General features: G+C 36.7%; 1 protein-coding gene and 1 pseudogene across 1 annotated transcript; both read right to left on the reverse strand.

Moving 5' to 3' along the window:
* Positions 1-1,339: 1,339 nt before the first annotated feature.
* On the reverse strand, positions 1,340-25,135 carry PPP1R2 (protein phosphatase 1 regulatory inhibitor subunit 2). The gene is made up of 6 exons (XM_060099327.1): positions 24,685-25,135; positions 14,369-14,476; positions 12,482-12,559; positions 11,838-11,935; positions 5,799-5,966; positions 1,340-3,797 (listed from the first exon to the last, which is right to left on the reverse strand). Exons 1-6 carry the CDS (start codon positions 24,804-24,806, stop codon positions 3,751-3,753), a joined length of 621 nt encoding a protein of 206 aa, XP_059955310.1. The 5' UTR covers positions 24,807-25,135; the 3' UTR covers positions 1,340-3,750.
* Positions 11,233-11,349, reverse strand: LOC132491489 (U6atac minor spliceosomal RNA; annotated as a pseudogene).
* Positions 25,136-26,300: the final 1,165 nt, after the last annotated feature.

Consider the following 26,300-nt stretch of genomic DNA (forward strand, 5'->3'; position numbering starts at 1 on the left):
GGGGGTGTAAGCCACAGACCAGAGACACTTGCTATCTGCTCTTTTATTTTCCCAATGAGTAGCAGATGTGCTCTCGTCAACCAGTTATGTGAACTGATGGGAAGGACAAGGCATTTTGGAAATTTGCTTAGAGCAGCAAGTCTTTGAGTAATAGTCGTTCGTATCAATACTAAACCACAGCAGCTTATAACCAAACACATCAACCGCACCCTCATCTGTCCCGGATATGTATTTTACAGTTTCTTGCATAAGTTACCAAAAATTAAAGTCTTATATCTGGCAAATTATATACAATCTGTAATGTGCAGTTATTGCTACCGTGTCTTCCCTCTTTCAATGGTAAACTGTTCTCTTCTTTCAGGAGGAAGTTCAACTTTCATATATTAGAGATCCCAGACTATTTCTCTACTCCTATTTGGGATTCTACTTGAGGGAAAAGGGGGTTGGGAGTGGTTGTGAAATGTTTGATAAATACTAGGTTAAACCAAGTTTTAAACAGTTCCTTAAGCAGGATGTCTCAGACTCTTTAATATGATGATGTGCATTATTATAAATCTCTGGGAGGTAGGGGAATAAAGCATATAGCACGTGCAAAGCACATTTGCTCATGGAATCCTTTTCAAGGAACATGTGGGATTGAGGGTTTCACGGAACACACTGGGAAATGCTGGCTTAGGTATATGTTAGTTTTGACAGGCTAGCTTGGTACTTACTTTGTAACACAGAGTCTATGAAAAAAATCATTTCTTGAGTTTGAAACATTCTGTTTAGAAACAAACTTGTGGAACGCAATCAAATCACATGCATTTAGACATCTCCAGCCACTGTATAATTGTACTTTTGAGATTTTTCCTCAATGGTATATAAACCTCAAACAAAATTTCCAAATTTCTTCAGATTAAAGTAAAAAACAAAAACTCAAACTAAACACCTGAAAAATGTTACTCCTAAAGCACACAATGTGTATCAATAATCCAAATAAAGTTTACTTGTAAGGTACAACTGCAAAAATGAGGGAATTTCTACATCTAAAAAGGCATGGATAAACAGTATGAAATTTAGTTACATCTGGATTTGAATCCTGTCAACTGGCATGTATGAGACATTGAGACTGAAGAATTTGGCCAAGAGCATTTTCCTCACTTACAAAGGGCTGATAAGATACCTGTTCTGCGTGGTTGTTTTGAGGATTATATATTGGACACCTAGCACAATGCTGGGCGACTAAACAAACTACTCTGCCACAGTGTAGTTCAAGACCCTCTCCTGGTATCCAGAACATTTAGCCAATGGAACACGATAGCTGGGTAACAAGAAAATAAAATCCACACACAATCAATTGTCATATTACTGTATTTTATTACAATATGTTCGGTGTACTAATTTAAGAGGAAAAAATGTAAACAAAACGGAAGTCTAGGGAAAAATGGCACTTTGCTTTAATCTTCAATTTAAAGTTATTTTTAACAATCCATTTATACCATTATATGTCTCAGATTTTAAAGAGCATCATTGCTGAATTTCAGACTGAAAAATAGAAAAGATGACATCAGAGGAGTTAAGCAGAGAAGAGATATTGATTAAAAAATTGAAAGTAAAATCTACTTTGGCTAGAACTGAACACCGACAGATAACTTTCTCCAAAGGAAAATCTAACTTGAGTCATGAAGGTCCATTTTTTGTATAGTTCAATACTGTGTCAATTAGGAATTCATGACGATGAACAGTTTTACTCAGTCACATTTGACTACCTAAAATCCTAATGAGCATGCTATTTGCCATGTCTTATTCCTCTGACGTAACTATCTACTTCCTGAAACCAGAAATGCGAGTTTGCCTGTGATTTAAGTTTCAAGAAATAGTTTGTAGAAAACACCAAAAGGATCAGTTGTTAAAGGTCTTACCTTTTCTTCACTGTATAGCAGCTATTTCTACAAATAAAGAGCATGTGGATACTTTCTAAGAACTCGAAATGAGAAAACCAAAAACAGAGGTCTGTGTGCATGAACATATGTACACACATATGTATAAGCTTAAATACCCCCAAACAGGTTTAAACAGGTAAGAATACCTCAACATTCTAAACTCAGAAAGTAGAGATAAACATTGTTTATAAATCAGTAGTATTACTAGCTAATATGTTTTAGTTAGAACACTATACCTGCAGTTCAAAAGTACTGATTGGATTCCATTAAAAAAAAAAGACATTCAAATTAATGAAAACATTCTTCTAACAGCAAAGAATTCTCCCACTTCTTATTTATTTTGACATATTGATATTTCTATAAACTTGCAAGTGGAAGAAAAGCTGTTCAATAAAAGCCAATTCATACATACATACAGTATACAGAAATTATTTTAAAAGTCTGTTCGTATAATGGATTCCTTTGGTACTAACAAAAAATTAAGATACAAATAACTGACTAGAAATGAAACCATCACTAAACTAAGATACACAGGAACTGCACTTCATTTCAGGGAAGAAGTCCAAATCTTACTGTGTTAGAAGAATAAAGTACATTTGTCATAGTATACATTATGATATTCCCTTAAAGCAGGAACTATTTAAGGTTTTTAAAAAGTGTTCAGATTTACTTCTGTCTATACATTCAGGAACTATCATCATATCACTGGTTACACACAATTCTCTCATCATGCAAAAAAAAAAAAACCCAAAAAACCTCAGTTAGTTGTTTTCTAAGGTCTAATTAAGTCAAACAATAAACTAATAATAGTACTTTAATTAGCAAGCTGTAAATCACAGAGGTGTAGAAATTCTGCAGTTGAATTGTATTTCCTGTCTATAGTACTGCTGCTATTCAATCTATTTTTCTCCATGTATTCGAAGAACTAATAGGCATTGATAGTCAAAATAAGATTTTCATTGTTGCAGCAAATGACAGAATATGTGAGAAAAGGAAAAGTTCCTAATGTCACGACAATCTTTATGATCCTTTATAAAGGTAAAGGATTCTGTGCATATGCGTGGAAAGGAGTAAGAAACAAAGGTAGGAAGTTAAGACAAGTACATAAAGGGAATGCTGAGACTATATTATAATTATATTTATTTAAAAAACTGATCTGAAGTCTGCCCATTGAGTGTACAAAAAAAGTCAGAGCAGACGTTAGTGCAAGTTTAACCTGATAATTTATTTGTGGAAAAAGCTAGTTTTGATGAGAAAAAGTTTAATCATTTCCTTGTAAACATAAAAGAGACTCAACAGGAATTTTAAAGGTAGTATACCAGAAAATGCAACAGTAACTCTTATAATTCTTTTCAATTAAACAGACAAGTTGAAGATGCATGTTAAAATACTTTTCAGACTGAATATTTATCAGCCTGTATGATCTGTTGTTCCAATTGGATTTTGATTTTTAAAAAACCTAACTTTTTATAAGAGCTAGAAGTGAAGAAAATAAATTAGATCCCTTCTCCCTCCCCAAAAGATATTAACTTCTAAAGCATAAAAAGCTATATATCTTATACAAATTAACCAGTGTTCTTACAAAAGTAATGTAGTTTTGGACTGATGACATTATCTGTATTTGTGGTGAAGTACTAGGCACAAGAATATATGTATCAATTAGGCATTTTCAGTCTATTTAGTCTCTAAAGTTATTTAATTCTTGGCAATATATAATAACTGGTACGCATTTTGGTACTTAAGTCATGAATTGTAGAGGACAAGAAGCAGTATGTTATAGTAACAGGGTTTGTATCTGACAATTACTGTGCTGAACGAATCCCTTCTATGAGCTCTGTGATTTGTTTTGCAGTTGGTCACATGTAGTAGATCCTGCAATGATAAAAGAAAAAACAGCAACATAATTTGTTTGTTGAGTATTGCCAAACTTGGAACTACCTGAGCTAAAGTTTCCTTCCACTGCTACGTATGATAAACAAATAGAAAGATCTAAAAAACAAGATATATTTCATGCAGACTGATCAGTATGATATGAAAGAATCTGTATACCCCGTAAATAATATAAAGAGCAGAACAGGTGTATCTATTTAAGTGACAGGACAAATAGGTTTCAGGTTGAACACTTTTGTGAATAAATCACAGGTGGATAGCTAAGAGTTTATTACAACTCAAATATCCAGAACTATAAAAGATTTGTGTTTATGATATAAAAATGATAAAAAATTTCCTGAGAGTCTAAACATGCCACATTTCTTTTTATAAAAACAGTAATAAAACAGGTGGGGATGGGCAGGAGTGTAGAAGAGGGGGAAAAGAAGGAAAATGATAAAAAAGTAATGGGTGCCATAGATCCTTGGAGATTTTAAAAGCTGGTAAAATTTTTTTAAGGGCCCAAGAACAGAAAATAATGAACTTTCTTCTCTATGCCTTATTATGTAGTCTTTTCTATCTTTGTGGACGTTATTGAAGCGAAGCAGTATATACTCCTATGCAAGGAGTACTTCATCTCCACTGAAGAAAAATTGGCGTTAATACAAATTTTAATCATCTATTACACTTAAATCAAAAAAATGTCTTTATGTGTTAAATCTGTGAAATCCAATGTTTTAGATGCAGAGACAGACAAAAGGTCAGATTTATTTTTCAAAAGCTGTGGCTTAAAAAACAAATCCCTTTAATATTTGGCATAGTGGTGCTGGTACAAATTTTCATTGGCAAATGAAGGGTATTCCCAATGCTTTGTTAGAGTCGCTACAAATGGATACTCAAAGTCTGAGAAGAAACTGATGAAAAGTTATAACCCAGAAACATCTGCATTGAATACATAAAAAGAAATCACCAAGATAGAGGTAATAGGGAAACAAAGACCAACTAGGAGATAGGTCACCTAAAAATGGATAATAAATTTAAAGAGAGAAGAGAGAGACATACAACAATAATTACTCAAGATAAAGCTTGTTCAAGTTAAACAGACTATGGTGAATAAAATGGAAAGAAAATGCTGTATGAAACAAACTGAAACGCAAAAGCATAACATGGAATAACAAAAAAATATTGTCATCCTGCTATTATAATGAGCACAGTCATCAGGTTCTACCATAGAATCACTTGTATTTCATATCTGCTCACCAAAACACTAATATAATAATTATTTACTTTCCTAAGACTTAATCATCCAAGGCACAACATATACAAGCAAGTTACATCTCCACTCAAAAGCACCAGTTTGCAGCACAAAGAGTAGGTAGATGGGCACAAGATCTGCATTAATGGTATAGAAGGTTCACCTCTGTTGAATGCCAGAATAACAGTTTATTAAAAATAAATAAATAAAATCAATTTCCTATGACTGATCGAGAGTTGGTAGGCTGCAGTGGCTGGTTGTCTGAGACTTAAAAACAAAACAAACAAAAATCAGCCAAATAATCTGTTGACCCAACAGTCAAAAGAATCAACACTGGAAAGACATGACATACTTTATGCCTGAAGCGATGTTAAAACCAATCTTACATGTTAAAAACATGTTTCTTTAAAAAGTTTAAACCTTAACTGACATTGTTACAATAGACAAAATATGATCTGAACCATTAAAAACAAAGTATAGCTTAATATGAAGACAAACATCATTGCTTAAAGCCAAGTAGACCAAACAACATAGACATATAACATAACATATGGGCTTAAATCAACTCTGAGCATAAAAACATTATTTTGAAGCTGACCAACAGGGTTTGAAATTTTCTAAACTTTTGGCATAAAAAGTGAATTTTAGCAAAATTTTCTGAGGTTCTTCAAAGTTACGAGCAAAATAAAGTATATTATTTAGGTACAAAGGATCACAAGTGTCTCAGTGATATTTTCAAAACACCTAACCTTGATTTGATTCTTCTGTATTCATGCTTTCTCCAGCTGCAGTCTCTGACATTTCTTCATCCTCCTCCTCATCATGTAGGTCTTTTGAAATTAATTGTCTAGCTAACTTAATATTCAGTCCTTCATTGTAGTGAAGCTTCCTTTTCATTTCAAACTGTCGCTTTTTTTCTACAAGATACAAAAGAATAGGCGTAGGAAGTCTTTAGCTCAAAGATTGGCAAACTACAGCCTGTGTCTATTTGGTAAGTAAAGTGTTACTGGAACACAGTCACACTCATTTGCTTTTGTAATGCTTAAGACTGCTTTTGTACTCAATGGCAGAGTCGAGTAGTTGCAATAGAGACCATATGGCCCTCAAAACCTAAAATATTTACTGTCTGGCCGTTTATAGAAAAAGTTTACCAAGCTTTGCTTTAGATGCTTCAAGTACATCTTAATGGGAGACTAAGAGTAAGAGCCATTAGTAGTTATATTTGTGAAGGAAATTTAAAGATATAGGAAAATTCTCCAGATAGAGTTGAATGGGAAAAAAGGAAAACTATAATACCATATACATACTATGTACAAAGCCTGCGTGCATGCACATGTGTACACACACACAAAATAAGACTCGGCAATTAACAGCCGTTAATTCTGGGTCAAGGAACTATGGGGTAATTTTAATGTTTTCAAGTTTTCTATTTTTATAATTCAGAAAAAATTCCTTTAAAAAATTCTTATTATCCATTAAGAAATTGCCATGATTTAAAACATTGCTGGCTCTAGAGAGGGAGGGAGGGAAAAAGGGACGGGGGGAGGAAAAAAAAAAACTAACATTGCTGGTCTAAAAACATAACCACATTCCCAGAGTAATTTTAAGAAAAATTTGTTATTAGGAACAGTAAAGTGATTCTAGACTATTCTTTATTTATAGTCTTCACCACAGAAACATAAAAATAGCTGTAAATCAACACAACTGACCATATTTTATCAATAGATAGCACGTTAAAGATCAACTGTTTAAGAAATATTATAAGATTTTAGAATTTCTTAGACCAGTAAATTGAAAAACAAAAAAGGAGTCGAGGGCTTCCCTGGTGGCGCAGTGGTTGAGAGTCCGCCTGCCGATGCAGGGGACACGGGTTCGTGCCCCGGTCCCGGAGGATCCCACATGCCGCGGAGCGGCTGGGCCCGCGAGCCATGGCCGCGGAGCCTGTGTGTCCGGAGCCTGTGCTCCGCAACGGGAGAGGCCACAGCAGTGAGAGGCCCGCGTACGGAAAAAAAAAAAAAAAAAAAAAGGAGTCGACATAAAATTGCCAACTGTTTATTTTGTCAAGAGCATTAAAGCTCATTCACCAAAGGTTTATTATGGTATTCATAAAAATATTTTAATGCCAAAAAGGCATAAGAGCAATCTCTCAGAATAAGGCTATTCAAAGTACTTTCTCTATGTCCCCTAATTCCCTCTATTGAACTCACATCCCCTGCAGTGGAAGCGTGGAGTCTTAAACCACTGGACCGCCAGGGAAGTCCCTCCCTTTAAGTTTTTATCATCTATACTTATTTATGTTCTAAACACTGGCATTTACAGTTGTCACTACTGATCAATCACTTTTCAGCCTCTATTTGGGTTGGGAGAAGGAAAGTTCCGAGATCAACATCCATATCATCAGCCCATGAACATTTGTTGCAAACTACCAAGAAGATCTTGCCAGCCATCTTTCTTCTTCTCTAAGTTACTTTTGTGATTTGTTTTACTCTTTGAGAGTACCATATTGTAGAAGAAAGTAAAATTTTTTAAAAAATCAATAAAAGACCAAATCCTCATGACTAAATTTTTAGTGATGACTTTCAGATGATGTAAAAGCCAAGATTAAAAAACAACAAAAAATGATTCTAATTGCCTCCAATACCAGATACATTTACTAAAAAGGTAAGACTTTTTCTCAGTACAAAGTAACACATGTTCTTTTTAATGCAACTTAAAAAAACTTTTACAAAGTTAAAAAAAAAGCTAGAAACTTAAAAAAAAATCTCCACACTCAGAAATTATCATTAATATTTTATGACTCGACTTTTTTCTAAAAATGTATTTTTTATAAAAATGAATCATACCTTGTTGTATGTATATGCTGCTTTCTCACTTACTGTATAGTTAGAATGACCACGTCCCAGGAAGTCTCAGTTTATGCCTATTGTCTGATGGAGCTGTATTAGTGACCCTTTACTCTTAAAATAATCCAGAGTTTAGACAATAAAGTATATGAAGATAGAGTAAAATTCTGCCATGTACATAGCAGATTTACATAATTTTTAAAAGGTTATAAAGTAGTGAGTTATAATTTAATCCCCCTATCTTGGTCAAAGGTTTCTGACTTCCCCCTTTGTATTTTCAGTGTTTTTTATGATGTAATATACAGTTGACCCTTGAACAACGTGGGGGTTAGGAGTGCCTACTCTCCTCACAGTTGAAATCCACATATAACTTTACAGTTCGCCCTTCATATTCGCAGTTCCGAATCTGTGGATTCAACCAACCGCAGACTGTGTAGTACTGTAGTAGGTATTTAGTATAAGTGGACCTGCACAGTTCAAACCCATGTTGTTCAAGGTTCAACTGCACATACACTGTTGTGCATCTGTTCTATTATTTTCTCAACATTAGTGTTTTTTTAAACTGTGCCTTATAATCCTTTAGTAAGTCATAACCAGCATTTTAAAGAAATGAAACAAAACAGAATAAACAGATAGAACATATCACATATAGTAAAGGTTAAGTAATGTTTTGTGGAATTTTAACTTTTATAATTTTATGTTTACATGTGTACTGAGTGGCACTTGGTAAAAATGTTTGAGAAACATTGAAATAAGGCCTGGGAAACTGAATTGCTAGAGCAAAGGGTCTCATTTTCTTTTAAAGCTTTTGGCTCATATGTTGCCATACCGCCGTTCAGAAAAGCCAAACCATTTTTCACTCCCATCAATTGTATATGAATAACTTATTTCTCCTCATTCACACCAAAAGGGAAATTGTCATTCTTTTTAATTTTTGTTGATCTGAAAGGAAAGAAAGGCACCACGACGCTGTTTTAATTTGTAGTTTCTTATTCCTAAGAGTTGATCTTACAGTATTTTTCTTTTGTCAATTATACTAATAGTCTAAGAAAATGATTTCTTTTTAATTCTAAGAGATATTAAACTTGGTTTTGCTTGTTATATATTTTAGTTTTGCAATACTCAAAATTTATTATATAATTTATGTATTCATTTTGTAGAAAGCTAACATAAGTGGTCTCAACCTTCTCTGAATATTAATTTTACTTATAATCTTTGTATGTCAGAGCAACATAATGCCAAAGAGTACAAAAATTTTCAGGTTTCAGGCCCAGCTCTAATAATAATCAACTATCCATGTGAACTTGACAAGTAAATTATCCTTTTTATACTTTCTTTTGCTATTTTTCAAAATAATATAATGGAGAATATACCAATTATTTTAAGTTATTAAAAGTTAATATTTACTGAGTACTTACAATATGCCAGAATCAGTGCTAAGCGTCTTAAATTCTTTATCTCATTTAATACTCAAAAAAGAAACACACCATTGTAAAGCAATTATACTCCAATAAAGATGTAAAAAACAACAAAAAAAATGACTCTAAATATTTTTATAGCCCCCCATTTAGAAATGAGGAAACTGAGGGTCAGAGAAATTAGGCAAATTAGGTAAGTGACATACCTAGAGTACAAACTTAGATCTATCTGACTCCATAGTCAATATTTTTAATTGCTATGTTACTAGTTACAAGATAAAATTTTCTTTTCTTTTTTTTCTTGCGGTATGCGGGCCTCTCACTGTTGTGGCCTCTCCCGTTGCGGAGCACAGGCTCCGGACGTGCAGGCTCAGCAGCCATGGCTCACGGGCCTAGCAGCTCCGCGGCATGTGGGATCTTCCCGGACCGGGGCACGAACCCATGTCCCCTGCATCAGCAGGCGGACTCTCAACCACTGTGCCACCAGGGAAGCCCCCAAGATAAAATTTTCTAAGAATGTCTTTAATAAACAAGGATGTTCAGACATGTAATTTATTTAAAAGCAATAAACACCTGTATCAGTAACTCTACTACTGGGAACTTGAACTTGTGAAACTGTAACTAGTAAAATGGTTCCCCCTGCTGGCTAACTCCTGGAACTACAATTTGAGGGACAATCCCTTAATGAAACTGACAATAGAGGTTAATAAAAAATTCCCTGTTCTCAATAGATCACGTTTTCAGAGAATAAGGATTCAACAAACTCTAGGAACAATTTCTATCTGAAACCGTTTCAAGGGCCTTTGGGGTATATTTTGGGAAAATAAATCAGGAAGTCACTGAGGATAGAAGATAATATATTACAATTTGAGATTATGCTATATGTAAAATTTCTTTCTTGCATAGTACTTAGGCTCAGACTATCATAGTTTTGTTCAATACACTACAATCTAAAGATGACAGGAGGGAATAGCAAATTGTACCTTCACAGCACACATGACAAAGATCCTGACAGTTAACTAGCAAATATTCAGAATCTTAGTTCTAAAGTTTCTAAACTTCTTTACAGTACAGGTAGTTTCTGCATTTCAAGCCTTCAAGTAAACAAACTACTCGATCTCTTTTTTCTTTTTTGTGAGGGTGTGTGTTTTTCTTGCATCTTTTTTTCCTATACATAGGCTTGGTTTTCCCTTTTAAAAATAATTGAAGGGGGCCTCCCTGGTGGCGCAAGTGGTTGAGAGTCCGCCTGCTGATGCAGGGGATACGGGTTCATGCCCCGGTCTGGGAGGATCCCATATGCCGCGGAGCGGCTGGGCCCGTGAGCCATGGCCGCTGAGCCTGCGCGTCCGGAGCCTGCGCGTCCGGAGCCTGTGCTCCGCAACGGGGGAGGCCACAACAGTGAGAGGCCCGCATACCGCAAAAAAAAAAAAAAAAAAAAAAAAAAAAAAATTGAAGGGACTTCCCCGGTAGTGCAGTGGTTAAGAATCCGCCTGCCAACACAGGGGACACGGGTTCAATCCCTGGTCTGGGAAGATCCCACGTCGCGAAGCAACTAAGCCCGTGCACCACAACTACTGAGCCTGCGCTCTCGAGCCCGTGAGTCACAACTGCTGAAGCCCGCGTGCCTAGAGCCCGTGCTCGGCAACAAGAGAAGCCACTACAATGAGAAGCCCGCGCGTCGCAACGAAGAGTAGCCCCCACTCGCCGCAACTAGAGAAAGCCCGCGGGCAGCAATGCAGACCCAACGCAGTCAAAAAACAAATTAAATTAAAAATAAATTATTAAAAAATAATTGAAAATAAACTATATACGCAATTTTCAATTCCTGAGATTATACATTCACATCCTTCAAAATTATAAAAAGCAACAAAGTGAAATATCTTCCATCTTTCCGCACCTCCACAGATAAGAACTATTACTCGTAAAAACAGGAACAATGAATAGGTAGCAATGCCTTAACTGTGTATGTACTGTGTGGGCTAAAAGAGCCTCTTTCATCCTTGTTGAGAGGGCTATCTTTATCTCCTTTCCTGTGACACTTCTGTTCTTTCTGTTCAATGGGACCTAACAAAAATCTTTATTCCAAGTCTGACCATCTTGATTCATTTGGTAAGCTTCACCATTGCCTTAATACAGAAAAAGCACAAGCAATTGAGAAATTAGCTCTTACTGCTATCCACTTTAAGATCATCCAAACACTCAATGACCCTAAATGCATTAATTTAATAAATATTTACTGAGCATCTACCTGGTATAGATGCTTGGTACAGAAAGGAACAAAAAGTACAAAGAAAGGAACACATGTTAATTCCTTTAAAGACAGTAGTATTTTCTTGAAATGGGGGTGGTAGTGGAGCTGTTATACAGTAAACCCACACAAGTAGAATCTGAATTATAAAAATGTTGCTCCCTAATCTCCCACCATCCACTTCCTAGAAAGGAAAACCATTTGACAGTCTTCTATATAATGGATTTATCTCAGCAAAAATTATTAGCAATGCTAAAAGCAGTAAAAGAAAGAAACTACCTTGTTCTTCAGGTGAGAGGTCACTATCCTCATCTTCACTGCTTTCTTGTTCACGAACTCGACACTTTGGCTCCGAGCTTTCAGCAGCAGCAGTTAATCTATACAACAATCATTTACAAAGAAATCAATACTGTGATAGTCTTATATTAGTTGAGTGTCTCACTCAACTTTTGAGTCTCATAAAAACATCTAAAGATCATTAATATGCTAGCTATAACCTGATGAGGAACATAAAAAGCAAGAGAGTGGGACTGTATATAGAAACCAATAAACAAGAAGAGTGGAAGTTGACAAACCCATGAACAGCAAAGGAATAGAGCTTTTTTTCAGGAATTCAACTTATCTTGCCTTTCTCACTTCTATCTTTAAAACCCAGGTGGCAGGATATTAAAAAGCAAAAACAGAAAAACCTCCACTCAGGGAACTGACACAGGGAATCTGTGTACCAGCTTCTGGTTCTCAATCTACATACCTTGATTTTAACCTAGAAATAAGACTATGTAAGTTGCTATGGAAAATCCAGATAAACTTATTTATTTAGCACATGCTTTTTATTTACACTTGTACAAGTAAAGTAAAATGCCTTTAACTCTGCAGAATTAAAAACAGCATGAGAAAAATGCTTTAGAGTCATCAATACTTACTTCCTAGCTAAGATATCTGGGGTCAGGGCTTCAGTGGTTTCTGAATCACTCAGTGCATCTTCATCATCACCTACCATACTAGGATGATAAGAACATTATAAATTAATACCTGAACTATAATTTTTCAAGCAGGAAAACAAGGTAGAGAAACATGATTCTACTGACTAAAAGTATCAATGTATTTATGGCTCTGTTGTCATCTTTGAAGTTTAATTTTACATTGTTTCTATTTGATGCAAATATTTAAAAGTATAGCACCCATCAAGAAAAGCCTTCAAATAATTTTAAAAAAAGAAAAAACATGCAAAAAAACCCCCACTGCAACTATGAAAATAAGTACTGAAAACACGAATCAACTGGAGGGGGAAAAAAAACTTCAGTTAGTCCATCCAGTGGCAGGGAAAAAATAATGCAAAAGAACCCTATCCAGCTTTAGAATATGTATTTGTACATCAACCTGAAGATAAGACACAAATGATCTATGCAGACACAGGTTACGTAAAATAACAAAATTAGATCCTAAGACCCAATTCAGGAAGTTTAAGAGCTATTTAGCTTTCCCAATCTACTCTCTAATGAAAAATTTGCTCCCCAAATAATTGCGAAAAATGGTTATCTTTATTATTTAAATATAAACAGTTTTAAAATAATGGCTACAGCTATTTATTTTTGAACGTTTGATCTTAATTTTTTTAGGATAGTTATCTCCGACCAACACAGATAAGGGATATCTACTACATTTATTGAAAAGGAAGAAAGCACTGACTTTGGCTCCTGGTACAATAAAAGTTTTAGGTTATGTTTTAAAGTGTATACCTGTAATTAGGAGAAAAATAAGGATCACTTTCATAAATGATATGTCTACTTCTTCCCTCAAGCTTTATTAGTACTGAGTTTCAGTATCTGTACCTCCTATTTCATTATTTTTCTCCCCTTGTCACAATCATGTTAATTCTTGTTTTTACTGTTTTTGCTATTATCAAGTTATCTCAACTTATCTTACAAGTTTCCTCCATTGATTTAGAACATAACTTCTTTAACTCTATTTTAATAGTAACTTCTGGATTTATGTTGTTTTACTTGAGTAACAAATACAAAATACTTCAGCCCTGAAAATCTTTATTTTTTTCAATACAATCTAGGCATGATCTGAATTAGGTATTTCTAAATTATTTAGAGTCTCATTATGTTTACTGGTGCCTTATTTTTGTCTTCATACTAACTACAGCCATACACTATCATTTTACAACTCATTAAAAAAATGACCATGGGGGCTTCCCTGGTGGCGCAGTGGTTGAGAGTCCGCCTGCCAATGCAGGAGACACGGGTTCGTGCCCCGGTCCGGAAAGATCCCACATGCCACGGAGTGGCTGGGCCTGTGAGCCATGGCCGCTGGGCCTGCGCGTCCGGAGCCTGTGCTCTGCAACGGGAGGGGCCACAACAGTGAGAGGCCCACGTACCGCCAAAAAAAAAAAAAAAAAAAAAAAAAAGAGTTACCATCTGTGAAGTTATCCCTTTCTTCAAAGAGAATGAATAAGCCCCTGACACCTACTTAGGAAGCAAACTAGCCCAGCTCTCATCTTCCTTTACAAATAGATGACTTTAAGGAAGGCAAAAGTCACTTTGTATATATCATTAGCAGCTAGGGACCACTGAGGTGCAATGAATAAACATTTACTACTATAATTATAATGTAAAAAATGGATTCCATAAAGTTCCATATTACTTTTACTATTACACAAAAATATGCAGTTGGGTTATTAATTAGTGTTCCGGTAACAAATATAAAAAAACAGACAAAGATTCAAATCATCTGTTATCCAGAAGCTCATGTCAAACGCAAAATGGAAACAAGTCAAAAAAGGAATGCTGTGTACAAAACATTACCTATGGTAAGGAGTGCTAGGTTCATCTATTTTCATTAAACCATAGTCTTTGTCTGCTGGATGATACGTCGCCAGGATGTTCATTTCATCCCACTTCTGGGACTTTTTACTAAAATAATAAGAAAAAAAATTTTCCTCAATGTAGTGAAAGATACAAAATGTACACATCTAGAATTCACAAACATCCAAATCCCACATTGCAATTTCTATTTGACTGCTAACTTCTATTTTTACATCTACTTTCTTGGAACAGAAACTGACTTGGGTAAAAGCCATAAGTAACTACAATAAAGTGTCAGTAAATATTTTACAGAATACTTAGTGCCCACATATTAAAAACACATTACAGTTGTCCCTCGGTATCCTCAGGGGATTGGTTCCAGGACCGACACAGATACCAAAATCCAAGGATGCTCAAATCTCTTCTATAACATGGTGTAATATTTGTATATAATCTCTGCACATCCTCCCGTATACTTTAGATCATTACTAGATTACTTATAATGCCTATTACAATGTAAATGCTATTCAAATAGTTGTAAATACAATATAATACAATGCAAATAGTTGCTGGCACATGGCAAATTCAAGTTTGGTTTCTGAAACTTTCTGGAAATTTTTTTTCCAGAACATGTTTGATCCATGATTGGTTGAATCTGAGGATGCAGAACCTGTGGATATGCAAGGGTAATCAGATTCTTCACCAGGCATTCAAAAAACTATTACATTATGACATGTTTAATCTTCATCTGGCCTATAGAATAAGAGCAAAAGCTGGAATTTACACATTGCCTGATCTCAGTAGTTAAGGATTTTGGATCTACGATATATTTTTAATAGTTTGATAAAAAACACAACAGGAATATTTTCCTTGGCCTAATTTTTTTAGCAGTATCTATAACAATCAAAAGAATCATAACATAAAACCACAGAGAAAACCTCATTAAATTCAGATATCATTAATAAAGATTTAGATTTCGGGGCCTCCCTGGTGGCGCAGTGGTTGAGAGTCCGCCTGCCGATGCAGGGGACACAGGTTCGTGCCCCGGTCCGGGAAGATCCCACATGCCACGGAGCGGCTGGGCCCGTGAAACATGGCCGCTGAGCCTGAGCATCCGGAGCCTGTGCTCCGCAACGGGAGAGGCCACAACAGTGAGAGGCCCGCGTATCGGAAATAAAAAATAATAATAATAATAAAGATTTAGATTTCACATAAAATTATACCTCAGTTTTTTTTTTAATTTAAAAATATAACGATTTGCTGATAAATGGTTTCAGATCACCTGGAATAAATCTACTTAAGAAAACTAGAAATGCTTTGTAAATGCTTTATGAACATCCATTATTGTCCATTCAACAAAATATTTGTACAACTACTAAGGTGCTCAATAATTAAATGCCTTAATTACAAATCCTTATCTACTCATTAAAAAGGACATCAACAACCTCTCTGCCAGCCAACAATATTCTGTTACATATACAATTTGTGACTTGGTTATATACTTAGAAATAAAACTACCTTAAAAACAATCAATGTAGATTTTACACAGATTCAAATCATCCTTTCCATATTTGCTCAACATTGGTGAGGTTTTTACTGCAGATATTTTCAATTTTCCTAAATCTATCAATACCTGAATCTTGAACTGCTCTTGAAGAAAGACGTATTTAAATTTTTAATATCATATTCTCTTCTCCATGTTCTGAGTCACCTTAAAAATTACATGTGCCCACTTGTGGCAGTTGAGCCTGACTTTATGTTCTTCTGCTTTCTACCATAAAGGGCCCACAGTGTCCCCATTTAAGGCTAATCACTTTTTTCCTTCATATTTTTATTGTGGTAGAATATACATAAAATTCACCATTTTAACCATTTTTAAGTGTATAGTTCTGTGACATTAAGTACATTCACATTATTGTGTAACCATCACCATCATCCATCTCTAGAACTTTTTCATCTTCCCCAGCTGAAACTCTGTACCCACTGAACACTACCCCTCACATCCGCCACAACAACCATTCCATTTTCTGTCTCTAAGACCACTCGAGGTACCTCTTATAAGTGGACTGATACTGTATTTGTCCTTTGTGGATGGCTTATCTCACTTAATGTCTGCATGGTTCATCTATGTTGTGGCATGTGTCAAAATTTTCTTCCTTTTTAAGGCTGAATAATATTCAATTGCAGACTAAGTACTATGAACTACAATTTCCTTTTAAGCCTACTTACTCTTAGTTTTATCAAGAGGCAAACGTTGGCCTAGATATACTCCACAGGTGACTGACACTACAACTCCTATCCCTCCCCCCCACCGAACAGAAGTTTCTTCACCATGAAAAAATCAAAATCTTAAGTTTATAAGAAGCTAAAAATTAATGGGTCGTTTATTTTTAAAGCACAGAAGTAACATTTCTTCTTTAAAGAACTGCTTTTTATTCATTCAGCAAGGTACTCACCTGAATTTTCAACTAATCAAACTTAAATGTTGCTAGTGTGTGTATGTATATAACACTTGATTGAACTAGACTGTGTATATAGATGTTGCTTTACAATAGTATTGATTTCTTTAGATGCCTAGTTTCTGACCATCAGAGTAATAGTTGGTCTTGTGGCGAAAAACAAAAACAGTAACATACAACTGGGAGACAGATGTTTAAGGTTCAAGTTCCATTTACCCTTCATTAGCCCTGTTACTATAGGCAAGTCCAACAAACATTCTCTCTTGGGCTGTATTTACTCTACATGGAATTTATAAAAAATGGAATTTTTAGGATTTTTAAATCTAAAGTTTTGTTAAGAGTCCTGAAACCATATCTCACTTAGCACTGTGAGAATGGCTTGCGATAAGGCATTCTGAAAAAATGTTTAAATTGCTTATGTACGAATGCCTTCTCCCACTGTCCCACAAGATTCAAAATTTAAATGATTTTGAAATATTTATGATCTGCTACAGAATGAGTTTTTCTAAAAAGCAGTAAGTTTTCTATTTGACTAAATCTACAGTTTCAGATTTGTATTTTGCTAAATAGCTCTATTATCTACAAATTTCTGTAAATTTAGAAAGCAAATGATTTAGGTCTTCTCATGGTCATATTCTACATAAGGAAACACAGTGAAAAGAGATACACGTTAAAGATTTTAGACAGCAGAAATGATCAAGAAGCTTCTGATTAGAAGGATAATTAAACACATATACAAATTTTAAGAGAATTAGATTAATTTTGTGAAGAAAGCAATTCAATTAATAGACAAAGGGAGACCCATTATATGGTAACTCAATGTTCCCTCCTGATAGACAAGGCCTCTGAAATGATAAGCCAGAGTACAGTCCGAGTCAGAGACACAAAAGCACAGGTAAAAGTTTCATAAAACCTGTATTAATACAGTCCAATTAAGATTCCCTATTAAAGATTTTGTAAAAGATAACTAGCACATATCTATTTACATAAAGTTGAAGAGCACGCAAAAACTAAAATGTATAGGGATGTATACTTATGGAATTACCATAAAACTCAGGATAGTGATTATATTACAGGGGAGGAGGAGACTGTGATTGGAAAGGACAGGAGACATTTCTTTTCTTTCTCGTTTTTTTAAAAAATATTTATTTATTTATTATTTATTTTGGCTGCACCGGATCTTAGTTGCATCATGCATGAGGGATCTAGTTCCCAACCAGGGATCGAACCCGGGCCCCCTGCATTGGGAGCGTGGAGTCCCACCCACTGGGCCACCAGGGAAGTCCCAGACAGGAGACATTTCTGAGGTGATGGAAACATTCTTCTTCTTGACCAGGATGGCAGTTATAGGGGTGTTTGCTTTATAATTATTCCTTAAGCTTTAAAATTACATCTAATAAACTTTTCTGTATGTGTATTAAATTACAATAAAATATTTTAAAAATAAACACATACAAAATGACTTTGTTAGGTGTGTCCTAATCTCAAAGTAAAACAAGCTACTTCCTAAGTGATGCTAACAATATTGAATTAAAATGACAATTTATCATCATTAGAAGAATAAAGATGGCCTTTGAAGTTACAAAGGTACCCCCAAACACCCTGCAAATCTGTTCTGTGAGATAATGACAGAAGAAAAAGAACTGAATTGTACGATATAAGAAATGATGTTTTCTTGAAATTAAGGATAAAATTTAAGAATCACAATCCTAGTACCTTAACCCACTAACAATTTTGATTTCTGTATATTCTTTCCACTCTAACATATACGAAAAAATACCCAAGCTATTAGTATATATAAAAATATAGACAAAACAGTATACATATAGTATATATAAAAATAGCTTCTATATCAGTATATGTATTTTATCATAAGCTGCTTGTATTTTCTAGTCTTTACCTTTTTAATATTACATGCATAATATTCAATAACAAACTATTTACCTAATATTAGATATTTAGATTGAATCCAGTGTCTTCCTACTTAAAGTAAAGCAGAAATGAACATTTGTGCATATTGTATTCAATGACCTTTCAGGATGATTTACTAGGACAAGCATATCTGGGTTAAATTTATCAAGAGCTTTGTAGTTCACTCCATGTTGCCATATAGTTTTTTTTTTTTTTTTTTTTTTAAAGAGAGGACTATTTGTAATGTCCCCAAATAACTGCCAAAACGTTGCCAGGATTGGGTATCTGTGTGTGTTTTTGCCACCTGAGAGGTATAAATTGATATTTAAACGCTGTTTTATGTTTTTCTGCTCATTACCTAATAAATAATATGAAAAAATGCTTATTTTACTTTCCTTGTGTGAATGGTTTACATCCTTTGCCTATTTACTGGAAACATTCTCATTAATTTGAGTGAGTTCTTTTTTTTTTTTTTTTTGCGGTACGTGGGCCTCTCACTGCTGCGGCCAGACACGCAGGCTCAGCGGCCATGGCTCACGGGCCCAGCCGCTCCGCGGCATGTGGGATCTTCCCGGACTGGGGCACGAACCCGTGTCCCCTGCATCGGCAGGCGGACTCTCAACCACTGCGCCACCAGGGAAGCCCTGAGTGAGTTCTTTATATCTACATAAATGTAAAGAACTCATTCAAATTTATGAGAAGGTTTAAACCACATTATATATAACTCAAAGATTTATATAAGATTTAAGCTATATTATACAGAACCACATTACATATAACCTAAATTTTTCCCTTTCGCTTGCCATTTAGTTTACTATCTACTATAAACAGAATTAAAGTTTTATATAACCAAAGCTTCACTCCACATCTTCACCACAATACTAAGAGAGAAAGAACCTTACAATTGTCAAGATCCAGAGAAGATATTATCTTGCAAAACCATGAACTTTCAATAAGGGCATAAAACAACAGACTCCAAAGAATTCTGGAAATTCTTAGGAGGAAAGTAATGAAGTGGAAGAAACTGTCTGCAGAGGACACTGGATATGGAAATTAGCATCTCTTAAATTTTGGTAGAATTAACATCAGTTGAGTAACAAAACCCAAGGAGTGAACTTGGTTTCTTCCCAATACCACCACAAACTGTTCGTGTGACCTTCTTTGGGTCATCATTTCCACTTACAAAAAATAGGCGCAGTTACCACTTACACTGAAGATCTGCTGTGAGGGTGAAAGCACCTGCTAGTTTCAGCTCCCTCCTCCCTCTTGGGTGATTGGTTTTCCGGAAGCCTAAATCTGCACCCAGAAAAAGTCACCAATTCTCACTTTCACTTTGATAGCTCATATGATGCCATCTCAAAGACCTACTCATACTTCTTGTTGCTTATGACCTTCTCGTTTTTACAGTTTTAGCCGAGTTTGGAGTGGGAAGCAGGATTTTGCTTCAATGTGTTAAACTTTAACCCCACATTTCAAGAAATGGTTCTTTCTTAAATGAAGATTCAACTTCTGTAGGTTGACAAAGTACAAGCCTTTGAAGCTTGAACAATTAAACTAAGACTTAACAATAAAAGCAATTAGTAAATAAAAGGTCACTTTTGGAAAACTTTACTCAGTGGGCCTTTGACCGTATTCCATATCCCTTTATAGGCAGAAAGAGACAAAGCTGAAGCATGCTTATATAAAATTATATTAAAGGAAATTAATTTAAGTACAATTTTTCCAAGCAGAATTTGCCTACATTACCTAAGACTACTATAGAATTTGAATTGAACACAGTGAATCCAAAGCATACTGTGTACAACCACCCCAAAAGTGGGGAAAATTAGATTTCTTTATTTCTAATAGAAGAAGACCAACATTTGAGGGTGAGGTACTGGGTTAAACACTTTACATTTAGTAACTCATTTAATAATTAAACTAGGCAGGGATATAATGAATAACGCACTGTAAGTCACAGAGCTAATAAGTAGCAAAGAGGATCTGAACCCAGGCAATCTGGCCCCATATTAATCACTAACCTTTAACACTTCTAATAAGATAGGCTTTAGTAACACAATATTTTCAACAATTCCAAGTGAACATTTTTCTCACTTTAATATTTCTGAAAACAGAATATATCTTAAAATGGATGGCATCTTAAAATTGGCAGTATTTTTTTCTTTCTTGGTGCTACCTAAAATCATGGTACATCTTAGAATCAATGGTGTCTTGTTTTTGATGAAACACACGTACTTACTCACTAGATCTGTTATGTCTGACCTTCACAGGTTGTTCACTATATTCAAAGTATCCAGAAAGAATGGGAATTCCACAATCATAGTGATGACAGTGGTGTTCTAATTAGTTGAGCAGGGTGCTGCAATATACTGACATTATCTATGCCTAATTATGTGGATTTACAGACTTTATCCAGTTTTAATTGAACTAACCCTCAAAAAGTGGTACCTAACAAATGGTACTGAAGAAACCACTCACTGAAGATAACAGTACCAATGCAAAGTACAGAGAATAAGAAGATAACACCACTGGGACATTAAAAAAACAAAAAGGTTGGACAAGAACTGTATAAAAAAAATCCTAAAGATTACTTGAAATACGGCAGTATATAAACCTCACTTTAAGTATATACTGAATCTTGAGATATTATCTAATGGTAGTAGTATATGTATATAAATCATAAACAAACATATTTGAAACATATTTCAAGTTTTTCCTACTAAAATGATGCACAATCAAAAAGTTTAGAAACCACTGGAACAGCACAACTCATGACTTAAAAAAAAATCCCTTAGTAACATCTCTTTATGTTAAATAAAATGTTCTGTTAATATACCCTCTCACAACTGATGGCGTTGGGGTGGGGAATGGTTTGTGCAGAAAAGGGAAATTACCCCTGTACTTCACATGATAATGGCACCAATAAAAGGTATGGTTATTTGTGGATTCTGTATTTGCAAATCTGACTACCTGCCAAAATTTATCTGTAACTCCAAAATCAATACTTGAGGAGATTTCTCTGTCTCTCTCAGACATGCATAGAGCAGGGAAAAATTTGAGTTGTCCGATGCACGTGTTCCCAGCTGAGATTAAACCTTCTTGCTTCAGCTCTCTTACTGTAAATGTGTCCTTTTGATCTATTTAGTACCATGTTTTTTGCTTTTTTGGTGAATTAGCTGTTCAAAATGGCTCCCAAAGATCGTGCTTAAGTGCTGTCCAAGAAGATTGTTACGTGTCTCATGGAGAAAGTATGTGTTAGATAAACTTCATTCAGGCATGAGTTATAGTGCTATTGGCCATGTGTTCAATGTTGATGAATCAACAATATGTATAAAATTAGGTGTCTTTAAACAGAAACAGAACTTTTAAAAGGTTATAGACTGGTTGATGAAAACGTTGCGACCAGAGGCTTACAGGAACCTAAGTCTGTATTCCCCCTAGGAGTAACAGTTCAGTATTAACTAACTCAGTGTTTGTGGTGACTTTATAGAATGTCAGTACTGAGAACAGTGAGAACTGACTTAAATCTCTGGTCATTTTCACATTAATAAGAGATTATTTTGCCTAATACTCTGGTTCCAACATTTGAAGTTAGACCATTACACTATACTTTTTAGTTTCTGAATTTTAAGTACGTTGTACTTGAAAGAGCTATTTATTTCGGTCCTTTATACACGAAAGGGAAAATACTGGTTGTACTTAAACATTACAATAAGTTTGTTTCAAATGCGTTCACCTATACTTTCATTGTTTCTGTTCAAAGAGGCTCTCATAAAGTCACTAATATTGTTTGCATGAGCTGTGCCATAAATAATAATGTGTACTGTATTACCAACAGAATTAGTTTATTTCCTTTCCAGTCAAATAACACTTACCATGAAAAAACCCATCCCCTTTTACTACTTAGAACCAAACATCATAAACCTTAATGAATTAGGGCTTGGTAGCTGCCTTTGAAGACAGGACTATAACCTCCTAATTTACATAAGTCAAAGTCAACTGCCTTGCAAAAGGCCCCCTTTAAGTCAATCTGCCCTGTTAGCAGCTCCTAGAGAAGGAGGAGCCCTATGTAGGTGAGACAGTCTAGTATAGTGGCTTTCCAGGCAGAAGGACCTGGAGGTAAATCCCTGTCAATTATATAAAGAGGCCAACACACAGAGTGGGGCCACCAGAAATTACAGCAGACCAAAGTTGAGAATAAACAGAAGCAGCAGCAAAAGACAGAAGAAAGTAATAAGCTACTTGGTAGCCAAACAAAAAGAAGCTCACACTGGAGAATAGGTAAATAACTTAAATGCCAGTGAGAACCACATTCTTGCTGCTGAAAACCCTGAAATCATATAACAGCCTTCCATAGTTTGTTTTGTTATTAAGACTGTCTTGGTCTTCCTCTTATAGCTATGCTCTGGTAAGACTGTTTTCTTAATCCCATTACAACACCCCCCCCTTCCCATATGAAGCGGCTTACCCTAAATAGAGGTTTGAAAATTTCATGTTGGAGAACGTAAGAGAGTCAAGCATCCAAAAGAGAGTGGGAGTAGGAGAGGTGCTAGACAAATTAAGGTCCTTTCCAACCCCCAAAGGCCATGATTCTGAGCTGTGATCCTACTTAATGTTTTCCTCAAGGTAACACAAATCCCCATAAATTTACCATCACCAAACTGTAGTTCCTTTTATAGCCCTAAAATGATCCTTTTGAACAGGTGTGCCCTAGTTCCAATATTCAAAATTTTCGGGAACATCCTCATTTTAGCTTTATGACTTCACAGATTTCAACAACTTTTCTTAGGCCTTACTTCCAGAATGTAGAGTCCTTATGTGCTTAGTATCTTAGAACACCCAAGCCCCCGAGGACTTCTAACCCAGTGTTATATTTTACACTATATATACGGTTTTGCACCTTTTTTTTCCCCATTGAGGACTGCACCTTGGATATCTTTCTCTGCGCATTAACATCTATTTCATTCTTTTTAAAGGCTGGTCTGTTTTCCCATTATACTAATGTACCATAATTAATATTTCACCAATCCTTCTTAATGGACCTTGGGTTGTTCCCAATTATTTACTATCACACACAATGATATGGGTCAACATCTTTTCACATATGTATTTGTGAGTATGCAAAAGCAACTAAATTATCACGGGATCATTTTAAGTTGGTACTTTCTGAACTGTTCTGAGCTTAAATATGTCTTTCAAGAGGAACAAAGACTAGAAAGCGCTCAAACTCTCGTTGCAGATGCAAAAATAATTAGCAATAAGTAGCTTTCCATTAAATATAGATCAGACTGGGAAAATTTCGGTTTCTTTTAATGCAGAGATAATGACAAAGCAGGACCCAAGAGAGTGAATGTGGCATGATTCTTGTGATAATGTTCACCTAAAAAGGAACGACTATGGCAGAAGGGCAATTAGAAAAATGGAGAAATTATCTCTTTTTCGGAGGAGTCTCTTATTAGCTTGAGACTAGATCTTAAAGGGCTCCCAAGCCAAGAAAATACACTTTAATCATTAAATTTTAGACACTCGGATACGAAGTGAAGAAATAATAAATGCTTAACGTGTGAAGCTTTAACTTCAATTTGATTCTTTAATATTCCCAATTTCCAGAAGCTCAAAGATCATGGTGTATGTTTTAAAATTATTATATATATGCGTATATACTTTTAAAAAAACCCACACAACAAACGTCATAGCTCTTGTCTTCTTTACAATCACTCCAACCCTCAGCCTGGCCGGCGGAGGGAGACCCGAGCGGCACAAGGGCCGCATCTACGCAGCTGCCCCGCCCGCCCGCCCGCCCGCCGCCGTCGGGCTCGGGGTCCGGGGTCGGGCTGGGGGTCGGCAACAGTGCCGGGGGGCGGGGAGGGCGAGGCCGCCCAGGCGGGGAAGAAGGGGCTGGCCAGGCCGACCCGGGCGACGATGGCCGTCCCTCGCGGCTCTTACCTCAGCTCTTCGTCGACACTCCTGCCGGGTTGTTCGGCCGATTCCACCACAGAGGAAGTCGTAGAGCTCTTGTTCTTCAGGATCCCCTTGATGGGCCGGTGCGAGGCCGTCGAGGCCGCCATTGCCCGCCGCTCCGGCGGTCGGCTCAGCGTCGCTGCTTGGCGCCGGGTACAGGAAGGAAAGGGCTGGGCGCGAGCACAGACTCGCTAGTCAACCGCCAAGCCCGCCTGGGGCTGAAGCGGCCGCACCTGCTGTCGCGGAGACAGCCACCAGAGTCGTTGTCACGACACAACGACTCGGACGCTCTGGCGTCCAGCCGACGCCGCGTGGCTAGTGGTCCTTAGCGCGTCGGGCGGCCCTTAGAGAACCCTAGGCCACCCGCACTTTATCCGCGGCCCGCGGAGAGAAGCCGGCCTAACGCCGGAACGACGCCGACGCCAAACCCAAGCGGGCCCGCCCTCTCGCGATATCTGGGGCGGGGGCGGGGCGCGGGGCGCGGGGGCGGGGCGAGAACCATGTCCACCTCCTCGCCCCGGCCCTCTCGGTGAGCTCTCCCCTGCCTTGGTTGGGGCTCTGGGTGAGGAAACCTTCCGAGAGGTTTGCGGCTGGACTCTGTACCGAGCTGTACATCTCTCCAAGCACCCTCGCTCCCACCACTTCATGAGGTTCATATTGTTATTTCTGTATTTTATAGATTTGAAAATTGAAGCTCGAAGGTGACATCATTCCCCAAAGATATTAACTGACTTTCAGAGAAATGAAGTATGTCTCCTCTTTCCTTCCGTTTAACCAGCATAAAAAGCTTAACTCTCCATTATAAAATCATGAAATATCAGCATTGGAATGGTCCTTAGAGACCTATTGTGAGATCATAGAATATTGACTTTTATGAAATCATAGAACATCAGCATTAAAATAGTCTAACTTATTTTTACCGTTGGAAAAGCTGAAGGAGAGGAGAAGTGACAGGACCACCACTGTCACACGGCCCATCCGTAGTGTGTGGTCATAGAAGTTCAGACTTCTGCGTCTAGTCTGATGTTTCACCATTTTACCACATTCTGCCTCTGTGTTGGTAATCTCATGGAAGCTTTCACTGGCAGAAGTTCCTAGAATTGTAGTTTATAATCTTTCTCCCCCCAGATCTTGGGAACTCACTTACTGTAACCAGCTGTCCAACACTGGGTGAAACAGGCCAAAAGCCTAGGGTACTGTCTAGGTCTTTGTAAGATGAGTCCCAAAAGAGAAAAAAAACAAAACCCTCTGGCACACCCTCTCTGCACGTTATCTCTGCCTGGGTGCGAATGAAAGATAGCCGGGAGAACCTTGATGAGAGAGAAGAGACCTTGAGGCTCTAAGGTGCCAGGATACATGTGTTTCCCAGTGGTGGGTGCTGTGACTGTTGTGAGGAGAAGTGGGTTCTAGGGAAGGGCAGGAGGTTGAAGCCCTGGGAACACTCTGGGAGCTAGGCTGTATCTAAAGTCAAGCTCAGGTCAACAGAGGGGGTGGTGTCCACTCCAGCCACCCAGCCTCTCTCCATGCAGCACCACCACTGGAGTTATACAGGTGGGAAAAGTGGAGGGCTCAGGAATTAAGCAAGTTGCCACCTGTTATGG

Source organism: Mesoplodon densirostris, chromosome 5 (assembly GCF_025265405.1).
Source record: "Mesoplodon densirostris isolate mMesDen1 chromosome 5, mMesDen1 primary haplotype, whole genome shotgun sequence".
Classification (NCBI taxonomy): domain Eukaryota; kingdom Metazoa; phylum Chordata; class Mammalia; order Artiodactyla; family Ziphiidae; genus Mesoplodon; species Mesoplodon densirostris.